This window comes from Monodelphis domestica, chromosome 1, assembly GCF_027887165.1.
Source record: "Monodelphis domestica isolate mMonDom1 chromosome 1, mMonDom1.pri, whole genome shotgun sequence".
NCBI lineage: Eukaryota > Metazoa > Chordata > Mammalia > Didelphimorphia > Didelphidae > Monodelphis > Monodelphis domestica.
The window spans coordinates 93,521,755-93,547,093 of record NC_077227.1 but is presented as its reverse complement, the minus strand read 5'-3'; the positions used below and the strand labels follow the sequence as shown (position 1 = coordinate 93,547,093).

At 35.3% G+C, this 25,339-nt stretch overlaps 1 protein-coding gene across 2 annotated transcripts in view; it reads left to right on the top strand.

Annotated features, from left to right (window-relative positions):
• Window positions 1–25,339, top strand: part of INPP5F (inositol polyphosphate-5-phosphatase F) — a 100,070-nt gene that overhangs the window by 45,147 nt on the left and 29,584 nt on the right. For both annotated transcript variants that reach the window (XM_007478907.2, XM_001376725.4), the window contains exons 3-7: window positions 2,149–2,285; window positions 15,572–15,700; window positions 16,142–16,309; window positions 16,701–16,757; window positions 23,953–24,151. In XM_007478907.2, the coding sequence (XP_007478969.1) occupies window positions 2,149–2,285; window positions 15,572–15,700; window positions 16,142–16,309; window positions 16,701–16,757; window positions 23,953–24,151 (690 nt within the window). The remainder of the gene's footprint in view (window positions 1–2,148; window positions 2,286–15,571; window positions 15,701–16,141; window positions 16,310–16,700; window positions 16,758–23,952; window positions 24,152–25,339) is intronic.

The window sequence follows — 25,339 nt, the reverse complement described above, 5'->3', positions numbered from 1 at the left end:
ACTACCCAGGAATATTTTGTTTCTAGGTGAGGACTGTCATTTTTGTGCATATGCTATAGCTAATAACTTATTTTTTCATGTAATTTTGTTTGTATAATTACTCATTTTGTTTGAAATATGAGAATAAAAATGTTTTAATAAGAGTTGGAATCTAGACAGTTTAAAAGCAAATGAACAGATATATTTTTTGGCTTGCAAAAATTGGAATAGCTAAATTAAGTTAAAAAATAGAAGATTAAGATCTAAAAAATTAATGAGATTTGAGATTGAGGATAGTCTAACATTGAACATAACTATTATGTGGAAAAATGGGATATTCCAAAATAAAATGTTGAATTTGTGAATTTGATTGAAAAAATTCATTTCAGCATTTGTATGACAGCGGTTTGATTTATTTGCATAACATACAATATATATGTAATGACTTTTTTTCACTTTTAAATTTGGAAATTTGGCATCTATTTTAATTGACATGTTATAGGGGAGACTGTTACTAGAGGTTTAGCTGATACAAAACTATGAACTACTCCATCATTGTGCATGAAGGACTCCATCATTGTGCAAGTAATACCCTTTGAAGTCACGGACTGTCTTACTAATTGCTGAGATAGTTTATGGTTAGAGATGGAAGGAATCTTAGAGGCCAATCCAGGCATGCCCACTCCTTTTACAGATGAATAAACTAAGGGTTAGCTACTTGCTTAAAGTGAGACAGGTAAAAGGAAGCAAGACTGGAATTCAGTTTCAGATCCTTTAACTCCCAAGTTCCATTAATATTACTTATATATATTTTGTTCTGCATTTGTACTTTTAATCTCTTATATATGGTAGACTCTCGATAAATATTAATGAATGATTGAAAAAACATTTAATATGCTACCATCTTAAAGGGGTAGATGGCAAGCCCCCAGGATGTTTAGGATACATCAGTAGGGTAGATCAGATGGAAGTACCTCAGAATTTGGCAGGCATAACAGTGGGGCAGATGGTAAGACCCAGAATGGGCAGGACAATGGCAGAACAGACGGTCCAGCCATGTGGTCTGCCATCTTTACTTTACTGGAAGACTTCTAGTCGGTGACTCCAAGTTCATCCAAGCAATGGAAACAAACATGTTGTGCTGTTTCCTCTTCCTCTATATGGTCTGGTCATTGGGGCATTGAGGAGTGGGAGAACAAAAGTGAGGATATCCCTATTTGTGGCTCTTAAAGGTGATAAACTCTTAGAAATTTTTTTTTGTATCCACAGTACTCTGTATAAAGTAGATGATCTAATATTAATAATGATGAATAAATAACTTATTTAGTAATTACAGTCACCAAGTAGTACTAGCAAATATAATAGAAACTCAGTTGAACACTCTCCCCACTCCCCCACTGACCTTTAGGGTAGTAGTATGAAGGGAACTATGTCAAAGCATTTTCAAACTTTACATTTCTTACATTTCTAAAGCTTCTTTTAAAAAATCAGAACCTTAATTCCCCTAAGGATTATAATACTTGGGAAAAGATATGAAGAAATAAAAAAAGATTTTTATTCATGGTTTTTTCCTAAAGTAACTTTTTCATTTAGAAAATAAGTCAGGTAGAGTATATTCCTGTTGATAAAGAATTTGTAAAGTATCATTTGTTTTGATTATTTATAGGATTACTTTAGAGTTAGAAAGGACCTTAGTAATCATCTAGTTGAAAATTTTTATAGATGGGATAATTAAGGCCCAAAAAAATTCATTCAAGGTAATACAGGTAGTAAATAGCAAAGATTTTTTTCAAACCCAGGACCTCTTACTCCTCATCCAGCTCTTTTTACTCTACCCCCCTTCCTTCTTATTTTTTCTGATTATTAAAGAAAGCTGCTTTTACAAAATGTGCTACCACTATAAGATAACATGTTCTTTTTTCATGCTCTATACTATAACATTTCAAACGTAATTTTAATTTTAAAATGAAAGGTAAAAATTGTTGGCAAAGAACAGAATATACATACTTATGACTTTTGTTTGAACTTAAAGTGTATCTTTAACTCTTTATCTTTTTTACTTTTTTTTTGAGGAATATTATCATTATAAATGAGATAAATGTGATAAAGCTCCTCAGTTTTCAATAGTTCTGTATAAATTCCAGATGCTTTTTCTTTTTCTTTTTCCAGATCTCCCATGGTGGCTTATCTTAATTCGTCAGAAAGCCTTGATAGGCAAACTTCCCGGAGACCATGAGGTCTGCAAAATTACCAAAATTGCTGTGTTATCACTTTCTGAAATGGAACCTCAAGATCTTGAGCTTGAGGTAGGATAAAATCTTGAGGGGAGGGAAATTTAGCTTTATTATAATTCAACTAAATGCAATGACATTAAATTGGATTTGGGATGCAACTCACAAAAATCACACTCTTTGAGGGGGAAAGTCTAGTTTTTCTTACCTCTCTTACAGACTTCTTCCTCAGGAGAGCAGCATTGCAATCCATAGAAGGGGAAAAAATCATTTTAAAAATGATAATTTTCCAGGTAATTTATAACATACAACCAAATTGTCATTCTATTTATTTGTTTTCTTAGTACTGATACTAAGAAACTGCTTCTGTGCAGCAAGCTGGGCCTAGACTTGAATATGAGCAAGGGAGCTGTCTGGAATTTACTTGGGAAATTGTGTAGCACTTTTTCAAACTGTTCCCTGAGATGCAGAAAAGACTTTTTTTCTTTTAAAGAAACCCTTACCTTCTGCCTTAGAATCAATACTGTGCATTGGTTCCAAAGCAGACCAGTGGTAAGTCTAGGGTTTTACACAGCTAGGAAATGTTTGAGACCAGTTTGAACCCAGGACCTGGTCCGTAGCTCTCAAACCACTGAGCCACTTAGCTGCCCCCAGAAAAACTTTTAAAAAATGATAATATATCAATTGCAATACTGTATAGCTGTGAATAATCAACAATTTCTGAAAAATCTTAGTTGAGTTTGCCCTTAAAGACAGTGGAGAGATGCATGGTAGTTGTAAATAGACTATATGTTTCTAATAATGAACTTTTTTCAAAAAATTATATAAACAGTCTTATTTAAGAACTATGTATGATAACAACGGAAAAATTTATCTCTAACATTTTGGGTTAACTCTGGAGGATTTGTGGGAGAAACATAGAATATGAAGGCACCAATGAATTGTGATTCATACTGATAGAGGGAAGAGGTTGTTTCCAGGTGGTTTCCAAGGTGTGTAAAATTGAAATTTGAACTCTGGACTCCATTCCCCAGGAGTCCTTGCTAGCTCCCAGAATGCCCTCTAATCTCACTGAATTCTCACCTGGGACGAGAACAAAATTTTACTTAAAGGGTCTTCCCCGTAGGCTCTGTCTCTTTTTGGACTTCCGTTTTGGAGCAGACATGGCTCTTTCCATAATGTAGGTGAGGTCTTGTCTAGGCCTCTGGCCTAGGCACGTTTTCCTTATCCTGTATTTTCTTTAATCCTTAATCCTTAATAAACCTCTAAAAAAAATACTCCTTGCAAAGAGAAACTAATTTCTACCTGCCTCAGTCTCCCCTAAATTTTAATCTTTACAGTTGGCGACCTAATGGGGAAAAAAACCTCTCAATCTTCTGATTTAATCTTTATAGCTAGTGCCTAGAATTTTTTTAAGCCACATCTGTCCAAGATGTTTTTTAGAAAACTATCTTGATCAGCTCCTGCCTGCGGCCCTCTCCTGCTCCTGCTTCTGCAGCCTCTCACCTGGTGCCTGAGCTCCCAGCCCTGCTTGTCTTTTTTTTTTACCCTCGCAAAGCTGTTGATCAGCTCCTGCCTGCCTGCCATCTCCAGGCCCCACCCCGGATGCCCGATCCGCTCGGCCCTGCTTGTCTGCGCTCTGGCTCTGGCCCCGGCCCAGCGGACTTTCTCTCGCTCACCTGGTCCACCTGATTCAACCAAGATTGTAATCACCTGATGACCTGCATGCCCAACAAACCCAGATCCTTGGCGGGTAACAAAACTGGAGGGAGGGATGTATTGGCTCCACGTGGACTGGGGCAGGAGGAGGGATCATATCAGGAGAGAGAGAAAAGGGAGAGTAGAAGAAACAGATTTTTTTAAACAGAAACAATAGCAATGGGCTGTTTAAAAGGATACCTTTTAAGGGGCAGCTGGGTAGCTCAGTGGATTGAGAACCAGGCCTAGAGATGGGAGGTTCTAGGTTCAAATCTGGCCTCAGACACTTCCCAGCTGTGTGACCCTGGGCAAGTTCACTTAACCCCCATTGCCTAGCCCTTACCATTCTTCTGCCTTGGAACCAATACACAGTATTGACTCCAAGACAGAAGGTAAGGGTTTTAAAAAAAAATTAAAAAAAAAAAGGATACCTTTTGACTGTTCTTCTGGTAATTTCATTGATTTCACCTGTGTGCCAGAAAAAAGATTCAGCCCAAAGATTCAACTTTGGGGAGGCAAATGGGTGGCTCAGCGAACTGATAGTCAGGCCTACAGACATGTGGTCCTGGGTTAAAATCTGGCCTCAGATACTTCCCAGCTGTGTGGCCCGGAGCAGATCGCTCAGACCCCATTGCCTAGTCCTTACCACTCTGCCTTCGGACAATAGGCATCTAAATGGATAATTAATTAAAAGGAAAAAAAAACACACCTAAAGAACTTCAAAGAGACTAAAGGAGAAATTTTAAGGCATTTCAAACTCCAATGGTTTATAAAAATCTCTGTATTCTATTGCATTTTTTGTTTAAGGTTTAACTTTGTGATGTTAAATTCATATATTACTGGATTGAATATTATCCTGTTGCACTGAAGGTTGATTGAATTTATTTTGAATGTACTGAGTTTTAAAATTCTGTTGCTTTTCCCCTATAACTATTGAACAAATATTATTGTAATTAAGCCCATATTAAAAAAAAACAGTCTTTCTATTTTGACTTTGTAAATTATCACATAGATGAACTTCAGAACTGGTTACAATTGTTTAAAACCTTTGGAAAATTTAATGTGCTAAATATCTCAAATGATTTAAGGGTTTTTTAAATATGATTTTTGTAATTTTTTTTTAACAATCTCTGGTTATTTTTGCCTGCCCCTACCACGAGGTAAGGCCAATTGTAGCTGAAGTTAAATACATTTCATAACCCCCAACCTTCCCGCATTTCTAAATATGTGAATGGAAGTTGGGCAGTTAATCTCAGGGCATTTGTACCCCTAAAAGCCTCCGAAAAAGGAGCATCCCTTTATTTATACTCTTCAGCTCACTATTTTACTTCTACCAGAATGATATATAGATTTCTTGATTATGTTCTTAACCCAAGATGAGTTTTACTTTGTTTAAAAAATATGTTTAAATACCAAGGTTGAAAGATTGCTATGTTTGTAAAAATTGTGACAAATATCCATCAATTCATAGGTTTGAAAAATGTCATACAGCAACTTATGTGAAATATGATAGTGTGTTTGTTTGCTATTGTAATTAATTGGGCTATTGAGAATTTTGGGGATATTGATATCTACATAGTTGTACTACTGTATTTTTAAAAATGAAAAATTGTTACCTTGTTCAATTCATTTGCCTTCTACTCACAGTGATCATGGCCAGATATTAAGAGGAAATGGATCTCATTTTTGGTGAGAAAGCCTTGTATTCTTTATTTTCTTAGCTGACACAGAGTGTCAATGATTATAAGCTATATTTTTGAATTTTTTAAAGCTCTTTTATTATTATATTTTTCTTGCATGTGCAATATACTATTTGTTTTTTTTCTCTCCTATTTTATATTTCAAGCACATGTCACCAGCATTAAGATTTTCTTTAAACTTTTTGATTTTTCAGTAATATAAGTTTAAGATACATTTGCTAATGCATGCCCAAAAAGGCTTGTGACTATAAAAACGATGCCACTAATTATTTAAATAAATTATGGGACTTTGCTTAATGATTCTGTCTGATTCCAGGACAAGAAGATACGCACAGAGCCATTGCACAGAGCCAAAGCAAAGCCAATCCAGAATGGATTGATGCACTTCTAGGCCAATACAAAAGTTTTGAACCTAGTGTGAGACTTGGGGTTGCGACACTTGACTTATGTTAAGATGTAGGCCTTCCTTGTGTCCACACTCACTCTGAAGATACTCACAATTGAGTATCCCCAAACTTGGCTCCTACTTGGCTTCTATAATCTGGTCCCTTTCTTTTCTGCCTCTCATAGTGTGATACCTTTTTGTAGTCCTGGCTACTGACTAGGTAAATGCATCATTGCTTAGATCATTTTGATTGGGCCCTGATAGAAGGACCTGTTATAGATTTATTTTTCTTTTACTTGGAATTTTTACACATAAGACTTTGATAGTCTATATTTTCATCCAGAAATTTTTTTTTTAATTTCGATTTTTCTGATGTCTTATTATTTAATATCTCTTGCCAATTGATTTATATACCTCATACCTCAGCCATGCATCCCTAAGTGATCCTGTATTTGTCAATCACCCTCTTAACGGGAGGAATGTAAAAAATATCATTATTTAAATTGCAAAGTTTAAATTCCTTTTGAGAAGAATTTTAGGTAAAGAAGATGCTGCCTCTCTGAATCCAGAACTGAACTGTTGGAGAAGCCACCATGAATAAACCTCCAGACCACAAGTTGCACAAAATTGAACTTTGGGTGTGGTTGATTGAACATTTATTTGTATGTATACTTTTATGCCAAAGGGGACTGCCCCCTAACTGGCTTTCTGTCAATGCATCCAGTAATTATTGGTTTTGTTCTTTTTTTTTCTTATCCTCAAATTATTGTAATCTTTAAATTGATTATGTTTTCATGATCCTTTGGGGAAGGACTTCTTCCCAGAGGATCAAATGGGGGGAATGTAAAATTGAGATTTGAACTCTGGACTCCATTCCCCAGGAGTCCTTGCTAGTTCCCAGAATGCCCTCTAATCTCACTGAATTCTCACCTGGGACGAGAACAAAATTTTACTTAAAGGGTCTTCCCCGTAGGCTCTGTCTCTTTTTGGACTTTCGTTTTGGAGCAGACATGGCTCTTTCCATAAAGTAGGTGAGGTCTTGTCTAGGCATGTTTTCCTTATCCTGTATTTTCTTTAATCCTTAATCCTTAATAAACCACTAAAAAAAAAATACTCCTTGCAGAGAGAAACTAATTTCTACCTGCCTCAGTCTCCCCTAAATTTTAATCTTTACAGGTGTGAGTTGAGAATGGGACTAACTTTATAAAGGACATTTAACATTTAACATTTAACATTTGTGAAACATATTTCAGGCTCTGTTTAAAGGCCTCCAGCATCTTATTAATAAACCAATCTTAAATTTTAATTGGTAGTAACCTGTTCTATTTCAACTGTTGATGACAAGAACTGAAACAAAGCAATTATTTTTTCTATATTATTAGGATTTTCTATTGACTATAAAGCAAATAACTTAAGTAGTCCTCAGACAGGGCTATACAATCAAATGTTCTCAAGACACATTTTGAATTTTTTTATCTTTAATTGGACAATCTCTGGAAGGAAACACCAGAGTTTGGGATTCTGACCTGAAAGTATGGTTTGAGCTTTTGAATATTTTGGGTTTGGGACCTAGTCCTATCCATTGTCTTCCACCAGAATTCCCTATTGGCAAATAATAACTTCTGGGTAAATCTTGAAATTTTAATACATTATTTTTTAGGTCTGCTCATAGAGACACTGTTTTTTCCCTGGTGGAAGGGAGTGTATTTTATTGTTAAAAACAGAGTTTCCTCTGAAAATACATAGGTGGGATAAAATGGAATTGTGGAGGGGGTGGGAGAGTATTTTGAGCTACTCCCTCTCCAATCTCCCGGGAGTGATGGGTTATTTCAGCATCCCACCATTTGGAGGAATCAGAAATAGCTCCTTAACAGTAAAAGCTTGTAGGCTTCTGCTTTTTTACCTTCTTAGTCAGGTACCTTGACAGCTTGTTAGCCACAAATTTGATACTTTTTTGAGCATTCCATCTGACTTATTCAAAGTACAAGGCAAGAGAACAATTTGTTATAGGGAAATTTTTTTTAAAATTTCAAAAACAAATAATATAAAAGGTTTGAGGATTCTCTTTGTTTTTTACTTAAGAAGGAAATTACATCATTGCCACCTCCTAGCCAGCTAAGTGGAAAAGATATTATTTTCAAGTAGAGATTAGAAAGTATTTTTTTCCAAGCAACACTGTTCAGTATCCTTTACAGTACACAGTGTTATCAGGCTTTTAAAGATTATAGTATTTGTTAATGGAGTTTAAGAAGCTACTGTAGATAACTCTTAATTATCCATACCTAAAAGAGGAACACAGATAAGTAAATATCTCCAATTCCCATTTTAATAAGTAACTTCATACCTTCTACAAGTGGAGCACTTTAATAGGCATTTTAATGATTCAAAAATAGATTTGAATTTCAGCTTCTTGGCTTTTCCCCCCAACAGTGACTTTTTATAACGATCCTTAAGAACAAAGAACTATCAAGAAGAATAGAAGCTAGTGAGTTGGATAATGAGCCCCCAAATAATTAAGGATCAGTTATTTTCCAATATTAGGATTTAATAGCCTCTTCCAAATTTCCATGGAGTCATTATTGAAGGCATGCGTACTTTCAAAGTACATTTTTGAACGGATAGTTCCATATATATAAATAATCATTTTAATATTCTTGAACCTGTGTTCTTTATAATAAATCCAGGAATTATGATAGGGTGAATGCTTTTGAGGAAAGGTGTTATGGCAAAGAAATTTTTGTTTTCTCTAGCTGTGTGATTTCATCAATTTAGGGATACCTTGATGATGGAATTCTTTTTTGCTGATGTAGAGTGGCAACTTTTGTGCAACTTAGTCTTAAAGAGCTTCCAGGAGCACAAAGGTTGAACAGTTTGCCTAGGACCATACAGCCAAGGTGACTCATAGACAGGAACTCATGTGGTCTTGACTCCTAGGTGAGTCTTCTATTAACTATGCCATATTGCAACTAATAAGCTGTAATATTAATGATTATAATCTTCTCTTTTTACCTTTACTCCATCTTCCCTCACTTCAAGGCCAAATGTTACTTTTTAATCTTGTTTTTATTCTATTTCTTTTTGGTGCTCAAACATACATTTTCCTTGCCTTTATCTTTAAAAATTTTTTAGGAGACACCTGGGTAGCTCGGTGGTTTGAGAGCCAGGCCCAGAGATGGGAGGTCCTGGGTTCAAATTTGACCTCCAACACTTCCTAACTATGTGACCCTGGGCAAGTCACTTAACCCCCATTGCCTAGCCCTTACCACTCTTCTGCCTTGGAACCAATACATAGAATTGATTCTAAGGTGGAAAGTAAGGGTTTTAATAAAAAAAAAAATTTTTTTTGATCTATGAAAGTTATTCTACTACTCCATTAATGTTCTCTTTTTTTCTGTCAGTCAACCAGCTAGCATCTATTAAGTGCCTACTATATGTTGGAAGGAGCTCACAGTTTAATAGAGGAGACAGCATGCAAAACAGAAATGAGTGTATTCAAGATGGGGGTAGTCTCAGACATAAGGCTCCAAGATTAAGGAGGACCAGAAAGAGCTTTTTGCAGAAGCTGAGATGTGAAGAAAACCAGAGAAAGCTCAGTAGGCCTAAAGGAGGAGGGGGAGAGTATTCAAGACAGGAGGAACAGCCAGTGAGAATTCTTGGAGCAGGAGTGTTTATGTGTAAAGAACAGCAAGGATGCCTTGCCATTGGATCATAGACTACATGGACTAGAGTAAAGTGTATGAAGATTGGAAAGATGGGATGGGGCCAGATTATGAAGAGTTTAGAAGTCCAACAGAAGATTTTAGATTTTGGGGGTGACAGACCTGTATTTAAGGAAGATAACTGACAAGGGAAAGACTTGAGGCAGAGAGACCTACTAACAGACTAATGCCATAGACCAAATGTGAAAAATACGATCCATGGCTTCTTTTCTTCTTTCTCCAGGAGGTCTTACCAATTCCTCTTTGGATTGCTTGCCATCTTCAGGTCTTGTCTTCAAGTCAATTCTTATTCTCAGAGTTAGAGCAGTAGCAATTCCATTTTCATATTTTGACTTTTGTGAAAATGTTTAGGTTTAGCATTCATTTGCCACCCTTTGCTCACTCTGTTAGGCTGTTATAATATTTTCATCTTTTCTTTCCCCCTGCAATTTATTCTCTGAATTGAAATAAAGAATCTGTAGTAGAAATGGGAGTACAGATGTTCTCACTGTTTAGAACAGTTCTTTAAAGTTTCATAGGCTTATATTCCACTTCTGCATATCTTGTTTGCTGTATCCCATTGCCTTGATAGATAGCATCATTTTCCTTATTTGGTTTCTCATGACATCCATTTTAAAATTCTAGTTTTATATAAAGATATGTTCTATCTTTAAAGTAAAATTCTTTTAACAAGGAAAATGATCAGTTCCTATTTCTTAGTTATAGAACTATATGTTAAAGATAATGCTATATAATTTTCTTTGGTTTCTTTGTTGAGAGGTACATGTATGAAATCTATGACAAGGAGATAAGCATATTCTATACAGAATTGGCTCAGCTTCTGGAAAAGAGAATTTGATCCTACCCAAATGTCATAGGTTATATCTCAGCTTAGTGATTAAAAACAACAACATACTTTAATCTCTGTGGGCCTTATTTAATCAAAGAATGATAAAAGGGGAATCCTAAGAAGTAATCTATTTCTTTGCCTCCCCACCCCCAGCTCTGTTCCCTGGAAAAATTGTGTAAAATCATTCTACCTTTTCTCTTTTTGAGGACTGATTCTCTCACAGCAGGAAAAGGGATGAGCCAGAGATTAGAAGATGATAGCCAAAAGAATATGCTATTATAATGTAAACAGAGTGATACACTGTGGAATATTTGATGATAGCAGAGAGAAGAGCTTGAAGTGACCTTTGAAAGCAGAGAGAATGCTGCTATCTTTTAATCCATTATCTCAGGGAGGCGAGAGAGCATTAACCAGGTGGTATAGCCCGCTAGGTCGCATAGTGGGTAGAGCACGGGGCCTGCAGGCTGCAAGGTGGTACAATAGCGCTGGACCTGCAGTCGGGAAGACCTGAGTTCAAATATGGCCTCAGACACTTCTTATTAGCTGGGTGACTCTGGGCAAGTCACTTGACCTCTCTTTGCCAAAATCCACTAGAAAAGGAAAGGCAAACCACTCCAATATCCTTGCCAACAAAACCTAATGGATGTATAGTCAGACACAATGGACTAAACAAAAAGGATGGCAAGTGATAGATGTCTTATGGGAAAATGCAAGTTTTTGTCAGTGAGAGAAGATTAAAAGAGTTTGAGAAGAGATAAAAATTGCAGGGGAGTTGACTAATGTTAGTTAAAATGATTGCTTCATATTACATAATAGAACAAGAGGGTAGAGGAGAATAAAGATGAGAACTGAGTAAGAAGTCTCAGGGAATGTCTCCTTGGTCTTTTTTTTTAGGTAACACCATAACACATACACAGTTTGATTTTTATTTTCATTTTTTTTCCAATGGAGGAGATAAGAGGGAAAGAAGATGGATTTGTTATTAATTTTACTAACTAAAAATTAAATTAAAAAATTATACTGTATTCCAATATCTCCTTTGCTTTTAAACAAAGGCTATTGGGTTTTGCATGATATAATGAAATGTAATTCCTTGATATTTGAAATCCTGAATGCTTGTATTATTTTTCTTTGATGTGGGAGCTTGGAATTTTGGATTTGACAGTGCTGAGATTTATTCTTTTGGGAATGCTTTTCAGCTTTGGTGGGAGGCCCAGCTGACTTTGAAGTTCCGAGGTGAAAAAAGTCATTGTAGTTTCTCATTGGATTTTATTTTCAGTACCAGCTTTTCTCCTTCCACCTTCCCTTCTTCGCATTGAGGAATCAATAAAAATAATATTCATTATAAACATGTATAGAAGGTAGCTAAAATGCTTAGTGGACAGAAAAGGACTGGAATTAGGAAGACCTGAGTTCAAATTTGACCTCAGCTACTTACTACTCTTTATGACAAGATTTGTTTTAATCCATTTGAAAAGGAAATGGCAAACCATTTCAGTATAGTTATGAGAAACAAAACAAGCCTTAAAACAAAACATGACTGATTCTGGATTAGTGAGTCCATTAAGTCTCTATCTAGAAGTGGGTAGGCTGGTGAATTGTGATTGGTTCTAGTGTTGATCGGTATTCCTAAATCTTCCAGGGTTTAACATGACACTTCTTAAGTTAATCTTATCAGGAGCCCTTGGAACTCCGGGAAGCCATGGCCCCTCCCTCCTCAGAGTGCTGGCTCTCCTCCAGGCTAAGTCACAGAAACAAACACCCCTTGGAAAGGGCCAAGCCAGGCCCAGAGCGTGGAAGTAAGGCAGTGGAGAAGCATCCGGAGGGAACTGAGGAGGGCAGTAACCCGGAAACACCAGCAATTCCTGGACGAGCCAATATAATAAAAATGACCATCCTACCCAAACTTATTTATCTATTTAGAGCCATACCCATTGAACTCCCAAAAAATTTCTTTACTGATTTAGAAAAAACCATAACGAAGTTCATTTGGAATAACAAAAGATCAAGGATATCCAGGGAAATAATTAAAAAAATACATATGATGGGGGTCTTGCAGTCCCTGACCTTAAACTATATTACAAAGCAGCAGTCATCAAAACAATTTGGTACTGGCTAAGAAACAGAAAGGAAGATCATTGGAATAGAATGGGGGAAAGCGACCTCAGCAAGACAGTATACGATAAACCCAAAGATCCCAGCTTTTGGGACAAAAATCCTCTATTCAATAAAAACTGCTGGGAAAATTGGAAGACAGTGTGGGAGAGACTAGGAATAGATCAACACCTCACACCCTACACCAAGATAAATTCAAAATGGGTGAATGACTTGAACATCATGAAGGAAACTATAAGTAAGTTAGGCAAACACAGAATAGTATACATGTCAGACCTTTGGGAAGGGAAAGACTTTAAAACCAAGCAAGACTTAGAAAGAGTCACAAAATTTAAAATAAATAATTTTGACTACATCAAATTAAAAAGCTTTTGTACAAACAAAACCAATGTAACTAAAATCAGAAGGGAAACAACAAATTGGGAAAAAATCTTCGTAGAAACCTCTGACAAAGGTTTAATTACTCAAATTTATAAAGAGCTAAATCGATTGTACAAAAAATCAAGCCATTCTCCAATTGATAAATGGGCAAGGGACATGGATAGGCAGTTCTCAGATAAAGAAATCAAAGCTATTAATAAGCACATGAAGAAGTGTTCTAAATCTCTTATAATCAGAGAGATGCAAATAAAAACAACTCAGAGGTATCACCTCACACCCAGCAGATTGGCTAACGTGACAGTAAAGGAAAGTGGTGAATGCTGGAGGGGATGTGGCAAAGTAGGGACATTAATTCATTGCTGGTGGAGTTGTGAACTGATCCAGCCATTCTGGAGGGCAATTTGGAACTATGCCCAAAGGGCGACAAAAGAATATCTACCCTTTGATCCAGCCATAGCACTGCTGGGTCTGTACCCCAAAGAGATAATGGAGAAAAAGACTTGTACAAGAATATTCATAGCTGTGCTCTTTGTGGTGGCAAAAAATTGGAAAATGAGGGGATGCCCATCAATTGGGGAATGGCTGAACAAATTGTGGTATATGTTGGTGATGGAATACTATTGGGCAAAAAGGAATAATAAAGTGGAGGAATTCCATGGAGACTGGAACAACCTCCAGGAAGTGATGCAGAGCGAGAGGAGCAGAACCAGGAGAACATTGTACACAGAGACTAATACACTGTGGTATAATCGAACGTAATGGACTTCTCCATTAATGGCGGTGTAATGTCCCTGAACAATCTGCAGGGATCTAGGAGAAAAAACACTATTCATAAGCAGAGGATAAACTGTGGGAGTAGAAACACCGAGGAAAAGCAACTGCCTGACTACAGCGGTTGAGGGGACATGACAGGAGAGACTAAACGAACACTCTAATGCAAATACTAACAACATGACAATGGGTTCGAATCAAGAACACATATACCCAGTGGAATCACGTGTCAGCTATGGGGGATTGGGGAGAGGAAAAGAAAATTATCTTTGTCTTTAATGAATAATGCTTGGAAATGATCAAATAAAATATTATAAAATTTTAAAAAAATGACACTTCTTAAAGGACTGTGTTATACTTTGGTGTTATCTTGTTAGCTAATGGAGTAATCATTCTTAAATGTTCCAAATATTTCTATGTAAACAAATCAAGTCTTTGTTTATAATCAGATTTATAAAGCCAGGCCCCTTTGCTTCTTCTATTTTTTAAAGACTAGAAATATTATTAAGAGAAGTAAAAAAAAAAAAAAACTTGTTAGCTGCCCTGTTTTTAGAAACACAATCTCCTTCGGTTGTCAAGATTATACTCAGTTAATCATGGAGAGGAAACAATGTTGTGATTCTCCTAAATTCATATAGGATGTCTTCTTGTCTTTGACACTAGCTATCTTCCTACCTCCTGTACCACACTGCCATTTACTATACAGTGCCTTCTGTACTGTTTTATTGTTATCTCTTTGTTTAACTGGCAGTTTGTGTGTGTTTGTGAGAAACTGACTAGGATTTTGTTTCCTATTAGAACAAAAATCTGCTTACCATAACTATTAAAACTGGTAGATTTGCATATTTAAGAATAATGACATTTATTTAGTACTTATTAGCTACAGAATACTTCACATTCATTCTCATTTGATCTTCAAAATAAGTGTGTGAAATATTTAATGTATGTATTATCTTCAGATTTAGAGTTAGAAGGAACATTAGAGTCTGTCAAGGCCAACCTTCTTAATTTTCAGATGAGAAAACTGAATCACAGAGGTTATGACTTGTCAAAGATCACATATTACATTTCTCATTCAGAATTGGAACTCAGTACCTATAGACTCCAAGTCCAGTGCTGTCTTTGCTAAAGATTGTGCAATTATGACCTGAACACAACCTGTTCAAGTTGATAACACTGAATTCCTTTGTGTCAAATGTATGTTATCATATAGTCCTGTTCTGGAATTAAATAAAAGATATGTATAATTAAGAATGATTATTCAGTGGCTGCATATCTGCACTGATGTAGGGAGTATACCAAATTAATGGCATAATGGATCCAATATAACTAAAAAATATTCATTAACTAAATCAACTCATTTAATTTAGTTTAGTGGTTGCCAAATTTCAAAATCTGTGTTGTATTTGGCTCATAAAAGATAATAGAGGTAATAGATGGTATGAGTGGTTCATTTTTGTGTTTACTTAGATAGTGGTTCATCATTGTTTGCAAAAACCTATGTAATATAAGTATTATTCTTTAAAAATTTGAAAACATTTACCTAGGAATCTTTTTTGTACTACATATACATGAAAATATAGATATCATACCATTGGGGTTCAACTGAATTTCCTTAAATTGGTATGCTGCCTCTTAACATCGAATACTTTGAATTAACCTTTAAGCAAATGTAAAAGCATGAGCATTCATCTCTGTTCTTTTACTTTATCTCTTGGTTTAAACATTCATAAGTAATAAATTTTATTTTTTTAATCATTTAGCTTTGTAAGAAGCATCACTTTGGAATTAACAAACCAGAGAAGATTACACAATCTCCTGATGACTCAAAGTTTCTACTTAAGACCTTTACTCATATTAAATCAAATGTATCTGTTCCCAATAAAAAGAAGGTATGGAGTTGTCTTAATTTGTTTGTGTTTTATAAGTAGTTTTGATTTAATTTGCATTTTCAGGTAATTTAATCCAGTAGTGAAATTATGTTTAAAAAAAAAAGATTTGCTTTATTAAAAAAATTTTTTTTACAATTCTTTATTATAAATAGGATAGGGACTAGATTTATGATTTTATTGGTATAAGGAACTTCCAGTATAATTTCCCTTTTCTAATGCATATTGACATTTTCCTGCCACCTCTCAAGACTTAGAGAGTTTTCTAGAGATTGAGAGCTATAGGATTTGCCTCAAATGACCTGCAAGTATGTGTCAGAGGCATGACTTGACCTCAGATCTTTCTGTCTCCAAGTCATCTAATCTGCTTTGCCAAGCTACCTCTTTTTTGTTCCCCTTAATTATAAAAGTTGAATTTACATTCTTCTTCCTTTTACCCTTTAGGTGAAGGAAAGTAAAGAGAAGGAGAAGTTGGAAAGAAAATTACTGGAAGAGTTGTTAAAAATGTTCATGGATTCAGAATCCTTTTATTATAGTCTTACTTATGACTTGACGAACTCTGTGCAAAGGCAAAGTGTTTGTGAGAACAAAAATTTACCACTCTGGCAGAAGGTAAGTATTCACTCCTGATTACAATAACAATAACTACAAAAACAACAGTAACAGTAACAATTGATTGTGCTTAAAGGTTTACAAAATTCTTTCTATTCAATACCTCAGTGGATCCCAACTGTTACACCATGAGCTGCATACTCCCAAGTAATAGTATTCTCATGTATAGATGAGATCTTGTACCTTATACACATGTACACAGCTAGTAATGAAAAGAGATAAGATTTGAAACTGGACCTTTCCTTATTCCACATCTAGAGCTCTTTATAATTATGCCCAGATATATATTTTAAAGTTATATGAGCTATTTTGAAGTTTTGTGAAACTCTTATTTTTGCCTTGAAATTGATGATAAGAAATCCCTGAACTTTATTCTTTGTGTTTTTTCCAGGTTGATGAGAGATTTTTTTGGAATAGATACATGATAAAAGATCTAATTGACATTGGGGTGAGTAATTAATTATTTCCTAAAAAAGATTCCATTATTTCCAGACTTGAAGGGGGAAATCCCATTTTTTTGAAAGGGAGTATTCCTCTTTATTGTGTTGCCATTATACTTCTTTAAGTACTCTGGAATGTTATAAAAATGATGGATTGTGAAATAGTAAAAGGATCTTCATGTAAGAGTTTCCATGTCATGGATGCAGAAGAGCCTTTGTAATAGGAATATTTGATAGCTATGTAGAATGAGAGATCACACAGTTGCTGGTAAAGATATGTATTGTTTGTGTAAAGTGAGAATACTGAACCTGTTTTATCTTTTGTAATGGAAAACATGTATCTTGATAGCATGGTCTTAAAAAAAAAAAAGTCATTCTGGCTGACTTGGGCCTTCCATTCTTTTCCTCATAGTTTATCTAATGCCTGCAAAAGAAGGCCTTGGAATTGTAGACAGTGGTGAATTTCCAAGAAAGGGAAACAGCTTCTCTTTATTGTGCAGATTTAATGGTGTTTTTTTTTGTTTTGTTTTTATTTGTTTGTTTAAATTCATCCTTAGGAAATTGAATTCCAGATGAAGAAAGTACATTATGTGCTATAATACATAATATAGAATGAAAGATATAGTTGTTTTCCCAGAATAATCATAAATTTTAGCCCTTCTTTTCTTGATGTTTCTCATATTTCCTATATATTTTTCTCATACCTAATTAAGCTAATTCAAAAACTGAAGGCACTACTTCAATACGATCCAGTAGATTTCAGTGTTTCCTTCAGATATATATGATTTATTTGTCTGTCCATAATTTCCTTATCTCTTTAATTATTGAATATTATGATCATGTCAGTAATTAACCTTTTGTTATATGTGTCTTAAGCTTTCTAGTCTTTTTGTTAAAGGTTCTCATTTCACTTTTTTGCTATTCCCTACTAGCTTGCAATGTATTTTAAAATTTTAAAGAATGTTTTAAAAGAATGTTTTTTAAAATTAAAATCCCCCTAACCCATTTTCAAGCATTTATTTTTTTCTTCTTTTCTACCTTTCCATTCTTTTTAGACCTTACTCCTCCCAGGCACTTTCTGATTCAGTGACACTCCTTAGTATTACCTGCAAACAATCCTCTGTCTCCTGATTGAGCATTTTCATTGACTGTCCTCCATGTGTGGAATTCTCTCTTTCCTCTCTCCTTCCTTAATTCCCTGGTTTCTTTTAAATCTCAGCTAAAGTTCCTCTTTCTGCGAATTCTCTCTCCATGTTCCTTCATCTTAATACTGTCTAGTTTATATTGCGTATACATAGCTATTTTCTGGTTGTCTTCATTAGAATATGAGCTTCTTGAGAGTAGGGATTGTTTTTGCCTTTCTTGGTATTTAGTGTTGGCACATTAATGCTTCCTGACTAACCATCTTTCCACAAAACAGATGCCCACATTACTATATGATTGTCTCATTTTACATTTTATTCTCTTATTTCTTTGTCAGGAAGTGGGTAACATTCTTTATCATCATTATATTTGTTGATCAGAGTTCCTGAGTATTTCAAAATTGTTCTTTTACAATATTGTTATAGTAATAATTATTATCCTAGCTCTCCCTTCATTCTGTAACAATTAATTTTATTCTAGACTTCCTAGGTTTCTCAGAAATCTTCACCTTCATCATTTTTTAAAATTTCTATCACAATGTTTTCATTTTATTTTTCCCATTTACATGTAAAAATAATTTTAAACATTTTAAAAATGATTTTTGCATTTCAAATTCCCTCTTTTTCTTTCTGTCCTTTCATTCTCCCTCTTGAGAAGGCAAGCATTTTGATATAGATTACATATATATATATATATATACATATATATATATATATATAAGCAGTCATGCAAAACATATTTCCTCATTAGCCATGTTGAAAAAGAGAACAGACCCCAAAAAGAAAAAAAAAGAAAAGAAAAAATGTCTGCTTCAATCTGCATTCAGATTCTATCAGTTCTTTTTTAGGAGGTGGATAACATTTTTCAAATTTTTTCGAGCTACATTTTCTTTTTGTGTTTCTCTTAAATCTTGTTTTTGAGAGTCAAATGTTTGAAAGTCTTCTGTTTCATTGAATAACCATTTTTCCCCCTGAAGGATTACACTAAGATTTTCTGGTTAGGTGATTCTTGGTTGAAGTCCTATTTGCCTTCTGGAATATCATATTCCATGCCCTGTGATCTTTTAATGTAGAAACTGCTAGATTTTATGTTATTCTGATTGTTGCTCCATGATATTTGAATGATTTCTTTTTGACTTGGGAGTTCTAGAATTTGGCTATAGTATTCCTTTTGGATCTCTTTCAAGAAGTGATCAGTGGATTTTTTCAATTTCTATTTTACCTTCTGGTTCTAGAATATCAGGGAATTTTCCTTGACAATTTCTTGAAAGATGCTGTCTAAGCTTTTTTTTTTTTTTGATCATGGCTTTAAGGTTGTTCAATAATTCTTATATTATCTCCTGGATTTATTTTCCAGGTCAGTTGTTTTTTTCAGTCATATATTTCACATTTGCTTCTACTTTTTCATTCTTTTGACTTTGATTGTTTCTTGATATCTCATAGAGTCATTAGCTTCCACTTGCCCAATTCTAATTTTTAAGACATGATTTTCTTAAGTGAACTTTTGTACCTCCTTTTTCCTTTGGCTAATTCTACTTTTTAAAGAGTTCCTTTCCTTGATGAATTTTTATACTTCTTTTTCCATGTGTCCAATTCTGCCTTTTAAGAAGTTCTTCTCTTCATTGGATTATTGTGTCTCTTTTACCTATTGGCCTATTCTGTTTTTTTGTTTGTTTTTAAGATATTATTTTCTGCAGCATTTTTGTGCCTCCTTTTCTAAACTATTGACTCCTTTCATGATTTTCTTGTATCACTCTAATTTCTTTTCCCAGTTGTTTTCTACCTCACTTTTTCAGCTTAAAATTCCTATTTTTCTTGGAGTCTTTGGATTTAGCAGTATTTACTTTGTTGTCTTCTTCTGAGTTTGCATTTTGGTCTATGGTATTTCTTTTTTTGTTGTTGTTTGCTTTTTCTTTTAATTAAAAAAAAACTATTAAAGTTAGACTGTAACTGAGGTGAAGGAAGCACTGATCCACGTTTCAGGTTCTATGTGCAGCTGCCTTCAGAGCTGGCTCTGGGGATCTATCTTCTTTCAGTTTTTCCAAGGTGATATGATCTAAGGAAAGGTATGGTTGTTGTTCTCCAAGCCTCTGGGACTGTGACCAGGGTCTTCTGCTCCCCTGTAGCCACAAGTTGCTGGGGTGCAGTAGTATTCCTTCTCATCTTGAGATTGCATGCCCAGACTGCAACCTAGTTTTGTGTATGGGAAATACACCAAGAATCTTGTGCCAAGAACCAGCAAAGAGACCTTTGTTATCTCCTTCTGAGCAGCTATTCCACCCTACTTAATTGTGTGTGACTGAGAGCTTCAGAAGCCTTTGCTTTTGCTTTAGGTGTGCCCAAGGCCTGTTCACATGGTGGAGCCTGCTCTGGCATGCAGCTTGGTGTTACACTTCTACCCCAATGTACTAGATCTTTTGTGCTGGCCTTTTAAGTTGTTTTGGCCTGAGAATTATTTCAACCCATCTTTTTATGGGTTATGTTGATTCAGAATTCATTTTGAGACATTATCATTTTTAGAGAGTAATTTGGTAGTACCTTCTCTTCTGTTTTGACTCTGCCCCCCCCCCTTTATCATTTCTTATAGCACAGTTGTATTCCAGTACATTTATATACCATGATTTGTTCAATTATTTCCCAGTTGATGAGCACTCCCTTAGTTTTTAGTCCTTGACTACCACAAAAATATAGCTATACATATTTTTGTACATATATGTGTGTGTGTGTGTGTGTGTGTGTGTGTGTGTGTGTGTGTGTGTGTGTGTGTGTATATGATATTTTCCTCTTTAGTTTCTTTTGGGTCTACTGACTTGTGGTACAATTGGGTCAGAATGTAGACCCAATTTCAGAATGGCTCTATTCATTTATTTTAATTTTACTAGGTTCTATCAGGATATATACTTAATTATATGAATTATACTAGTCCATCCTTTGTTATATGTACTGGATTTGGATATGGTCTATATCAAATCCTATAACTTATTACCTTCTCTCTAGAAAAATTAACTTCCCAAACAACATAGGGATTAATACTCAGAATTATAAAAAGGTTCTAGTATATTTTGTTAAATGGCATAGAGATTAGACTTGCTAGGTTTATTTTATTAACAAATTCCCAGATAAGAAAATTTCCCTTTCATCAAAACAAGTTGGCACCCTTTCTTCTTTATGTAGTATTATGGTTAGACCACTGAGAGATTATACAACCAGTATAGCCAACCAGAGGTAGGATTTGAATCAAGACTTTTTTTTTTTTAACTAAGTATTGGCTCCAAGGCAGAGGAGGAGTAGAAAAGAGCTGCTAGGCCTTTGGAGTTAAGTGACATACCAGTGTCTGAGGCTGGGTTTGAACCCAGCACCTCCTGGCTCTCTGCGCACTGAATTACCTTGTCCCTCAACCAAAATTTCTGGTTTCAAGGCATTTCATTTTCTGCGTCACATTGCCTGTTATAAATAGGGAGGTGTTTTTTTGTTTGTTTGTTTCCATTTGAAGTTTGCTTTTGAATCAAGAATTAAAGCTGATAATATTGTTTATTTTGTCTCTGTAAAGTGATTGTGTTGGGGTCTGGACCAAGAAGAGGCAAATAATTATGTCATTGATAAGAAGAGTGATTGCGAATAACTTTTTTAAAGACTTGTCCACAGTTCTCTATCCTAGCTAGTTTACTAGTGTTCTTCCGCTACCAATAAGGCAGAAGAGTGGTAAAGGCTAGACAATGGATATTAAGTGCTTATCCAGGGCCACATAGCTAGGAAGGTTCTGAAGCCAGATTTGAATCTAGGATCTCCTGTCTCCAGGCTTGGCTCTCTGTACACTGAGGCACTTAGCTGCCCTCTTCCTGCTATTTCAGGTTGGAGTCAAGGAAAATAGACTTAAGAAAAAGTCACTAGAGGACTTTCAAAGAACTATGTTGTTTTAAAGGACAACTATATTGTGCTTTAAGATTTGCAAGGCACTTTACAAATATCTAATTTAATTCTCAAAACTAGGAGAATCATCTTTTTTTTTCCGTTTTACAGATGAGGAAATTGAGTCAGACAGTGACTTACTGCCTAAGACAGTTCATAATTATCTGGAGTAGAATTTGAATTCTTGGACTTTCCAGTTCCAAGTCTGATACTCTTCATTGTGCCTCGCAGATTTTCTCTGTTATCCATCTTTTCCAATCAGTTATTAAATTTGAATATTTTTATGTAACATTCATGAAGGAGAAATTTCCTTTAAAGCCAATTAGATCTCTTAGTTTTAAAAAATTCTTTAGCCATTTTAACTATTTAGAAGAGGTCAGATTTTTGATTGTTCATTTCTTGGACTGGTTTAAGTAAGAGCTTTCTTTGTTCTTTCAAAGTGTGGTAAGTGCAAGCCTTTTGTAAACTAATAGTGAATATACCAAACATGTATGATTTTTTTTTAACCCCTTATTTTCTCTCCTAGTAATCTAGGTCCTCCTGACTTTAGGCCTGGCTCTCACTATATCGCCTAGCTGCCCCTACTTGTATGTTTCATTTTAAAAATTGTAAACCTAGCATATTTTTGTAGAATTGGCTTAATTTTACTGAAGCTTTAGGAAATGTTAGAATTTTAAAATCTTGCTTTAAATTCCTTATTCACAACATACAGAAATCAGCCATTAATTAGAAAAGAAAATGTTGTCTTTCACTGGAGTATCATCATCTACCCAAAAAAACAAATGAACAAAATTCCATAAGTCTCCCATGATTGAATCATTTACCTCTCAGTAACCTAGACAATTCTTTAAGACTGTCAGTTGTAGAACAGGCCCTAATCCGAATTGTTCTGAATTTCTGTACCAGGGGAAAGAAATTAAAATTAAATGTTATAACCAATCTCTCTTATCCCCCAAATGAACAAACAAACAAAAACTTCCATGATTGAAGAATGGGTTTTTATTTAATCCCTATGTAGCCTTTTGATACTTTTGACTATGTCTGTTGTTTTGGATACTCTCTTCCTTTTAGCCTTTATGATGCTGGTAGCTCCTGGTTCTCTTCATCACCACATGAATGCTGCTTTTCATTTTTTCTCTTTGTGGAGTCATCATATAGCTCTCATCTCCTGACTCATAAATGTCTTGGGTGTTCCTTAACACTTACCTTTCTATTTCAGATGACTCCCAAATCTATATATCCAAACTTTATCTTTCTTTATAGCTCGAGCCCAACATTTCTAGTGGGCACCTCAAACTCAACATGTACCTACTGTGAAGATAACGAACTTATTTCTGTGTGGGAGTTAGTTATTACCCTTGACTCTTCCTTCTTTCTCACCTCCCATATTTTTAGGCATCTGATTTACTATCCATCTTTGTCACATCTCATTGCACCTTTGGCCCCTACCCCTTTTATGTTCAATACTATTATAATAATCTCTGACTGAGTCTCCTTACTTTGACCTTTTCTATTTACATTCCAACCTTGAATCTATGATCAGAACAATCTTCTTCAAACACAGTTTTGATCATGTCATTTTTTACTCAGAAATTAGAAGTTACTCTATTATACCTGTAAGATATCACCTTGAACTGTGTTCACAGTACTGTTCTGGTTTCCTAGTCTTCTCTTTGCATGCATAGTCCATGTTCTTTCCAAACTTTCTGGGCAGTGATCAGATTGGCCTCTTTGGTGTTCTCCTATGGTCTCCTTTTCTTGCTATTTTGTTTTTTCCTGGAATGCATTCCTTCCTTACTGTCAGTTCTCTAGATTTGTTAGCTTTGTCAAAGCTCCTGTGGGTCTATTGAAAGTTTTCCTTGGGTCTTCTAGTTGTTAGTAATCTTTCCTTCAAATCTTCTTGTTTCTTCTTTGCATATTGTATATCCCAGCAGAATATAGGCTTCTTGATTATTTTCCATTTTTGTTTTGGTATGGTCAGTGCATAGTATATGTAGAAAGTACTGAATAGATGTGTTTTGAATTGAAATGAAAGGCTTCTACTAAACAGCTGTAGCCAAACAAAATAAAACAACACAACTGGATACAGCTTTGATTTCAGTACAGCTTTATGTATAGGATAGAAATAGAGGAGTGTTCATATTCTTTGCAGACTTCTGAAGTGGACTTTTGGATTATCCCAGTCATCCAAGGTTTTGTGCAGATTGAAGAACTTGTGGTCAACTATAATGAATTATCTGATGATGAGAAAAGCAGTCCAGATACTCCTCCTCAAGAGTCCTCTTGTGTAGATGATATTCATCCCCAATTTCTTGTGGCCCTCATTTCACGCCGAAGCAGGCATAGAGCTGGTAAGCAGAAAGTCTCCTGAATTACTAAACATATCAGGATATTCAGAAAATGTTAAAAACATAAAGGGCAAGATTAGAAGAGTGACTGGAAGATTTTCAATCCACCGATCTCCTGATTCATCAAGGCTGGAATATCCCTTTGCTAAAAAGTACTGTTGAACTCTTTTGTATTAGAGAAATGCTCTATTTTGAAGAGATGCTTGGAAATTCCAAATATTTGACTGATACTAAGAAATGAGTATCACTTTGTGAGAGGGAAATATTAGAAAGAGAAAAAAGAAAAGAGGGAAGATTGAATTAAAACCCTTATTTTCCATCTTAGGATCAAGTGACTTGCCCAGGGTCACACAACTAGGAAATGTCTTGGGTCACATTTGAACCCAGAACCTTCTGTCTCTAGGCCTAGCTCTCAACCTAATGAGCTACCCTGCTACTCCTGGAAGATTATATTTTTAATGGAATGTTTTACAGTAGTAAATTTTAAAATGTGATGGCTCTATCATTTACAGAACTAGGCAAATAAACTAGGGGGGAAAACTTTTGTTATATATTTGCAGAACAAATGCTAGTGCTTCTCTGCAATCAATTATGCTTTGATCATAGTAGAACCTCAACAGATGTTTGTCTAAGTGCTTACTATGTGTAAAGCACTCTGTTAGGTGCTTGGGACATAAAGCTAGCCAAAGAGGCGTGACAGTCCTCATGCATATTCACACAGGTACACAAATAGAATGGAATGGGGCAAAGAAAAAGAAATTTAAGGAGGAATCTTTACCTTTAATATTAAAAAATAAATGAGAAAATGTGTTTGTCTTTCAGATATACTTTTTCTATTTGATACTGTTTCTAAACAAAGCTCTGGTGGACAACTGGGTAGCTCAGTGGTTTGAGAGCCAAGCCTAGATAGGAGGTCCTGGGTTCAAATTTGGCCTCAGACACTTCTAGCTATGTGACCCTGGGCAAGTCACTTAACCCCCATTGCCTAACCCTCACCACCCTTTTGCCTTGGAGCCAATACACAGTATTGATTCTAAGACAGAAGGTAAGGGTTAAAAAGAAAGAAAAACAGAAAGGAGGGAGGGAGGAAGAAAGAAAGAAAAAGACTCAATGGTGATTTCTAAATTATCATTTAAACTACAGGGAGAGGGACAGGTTGGTCAGAGTATGGAGATCCAAGGGCTTGTGATT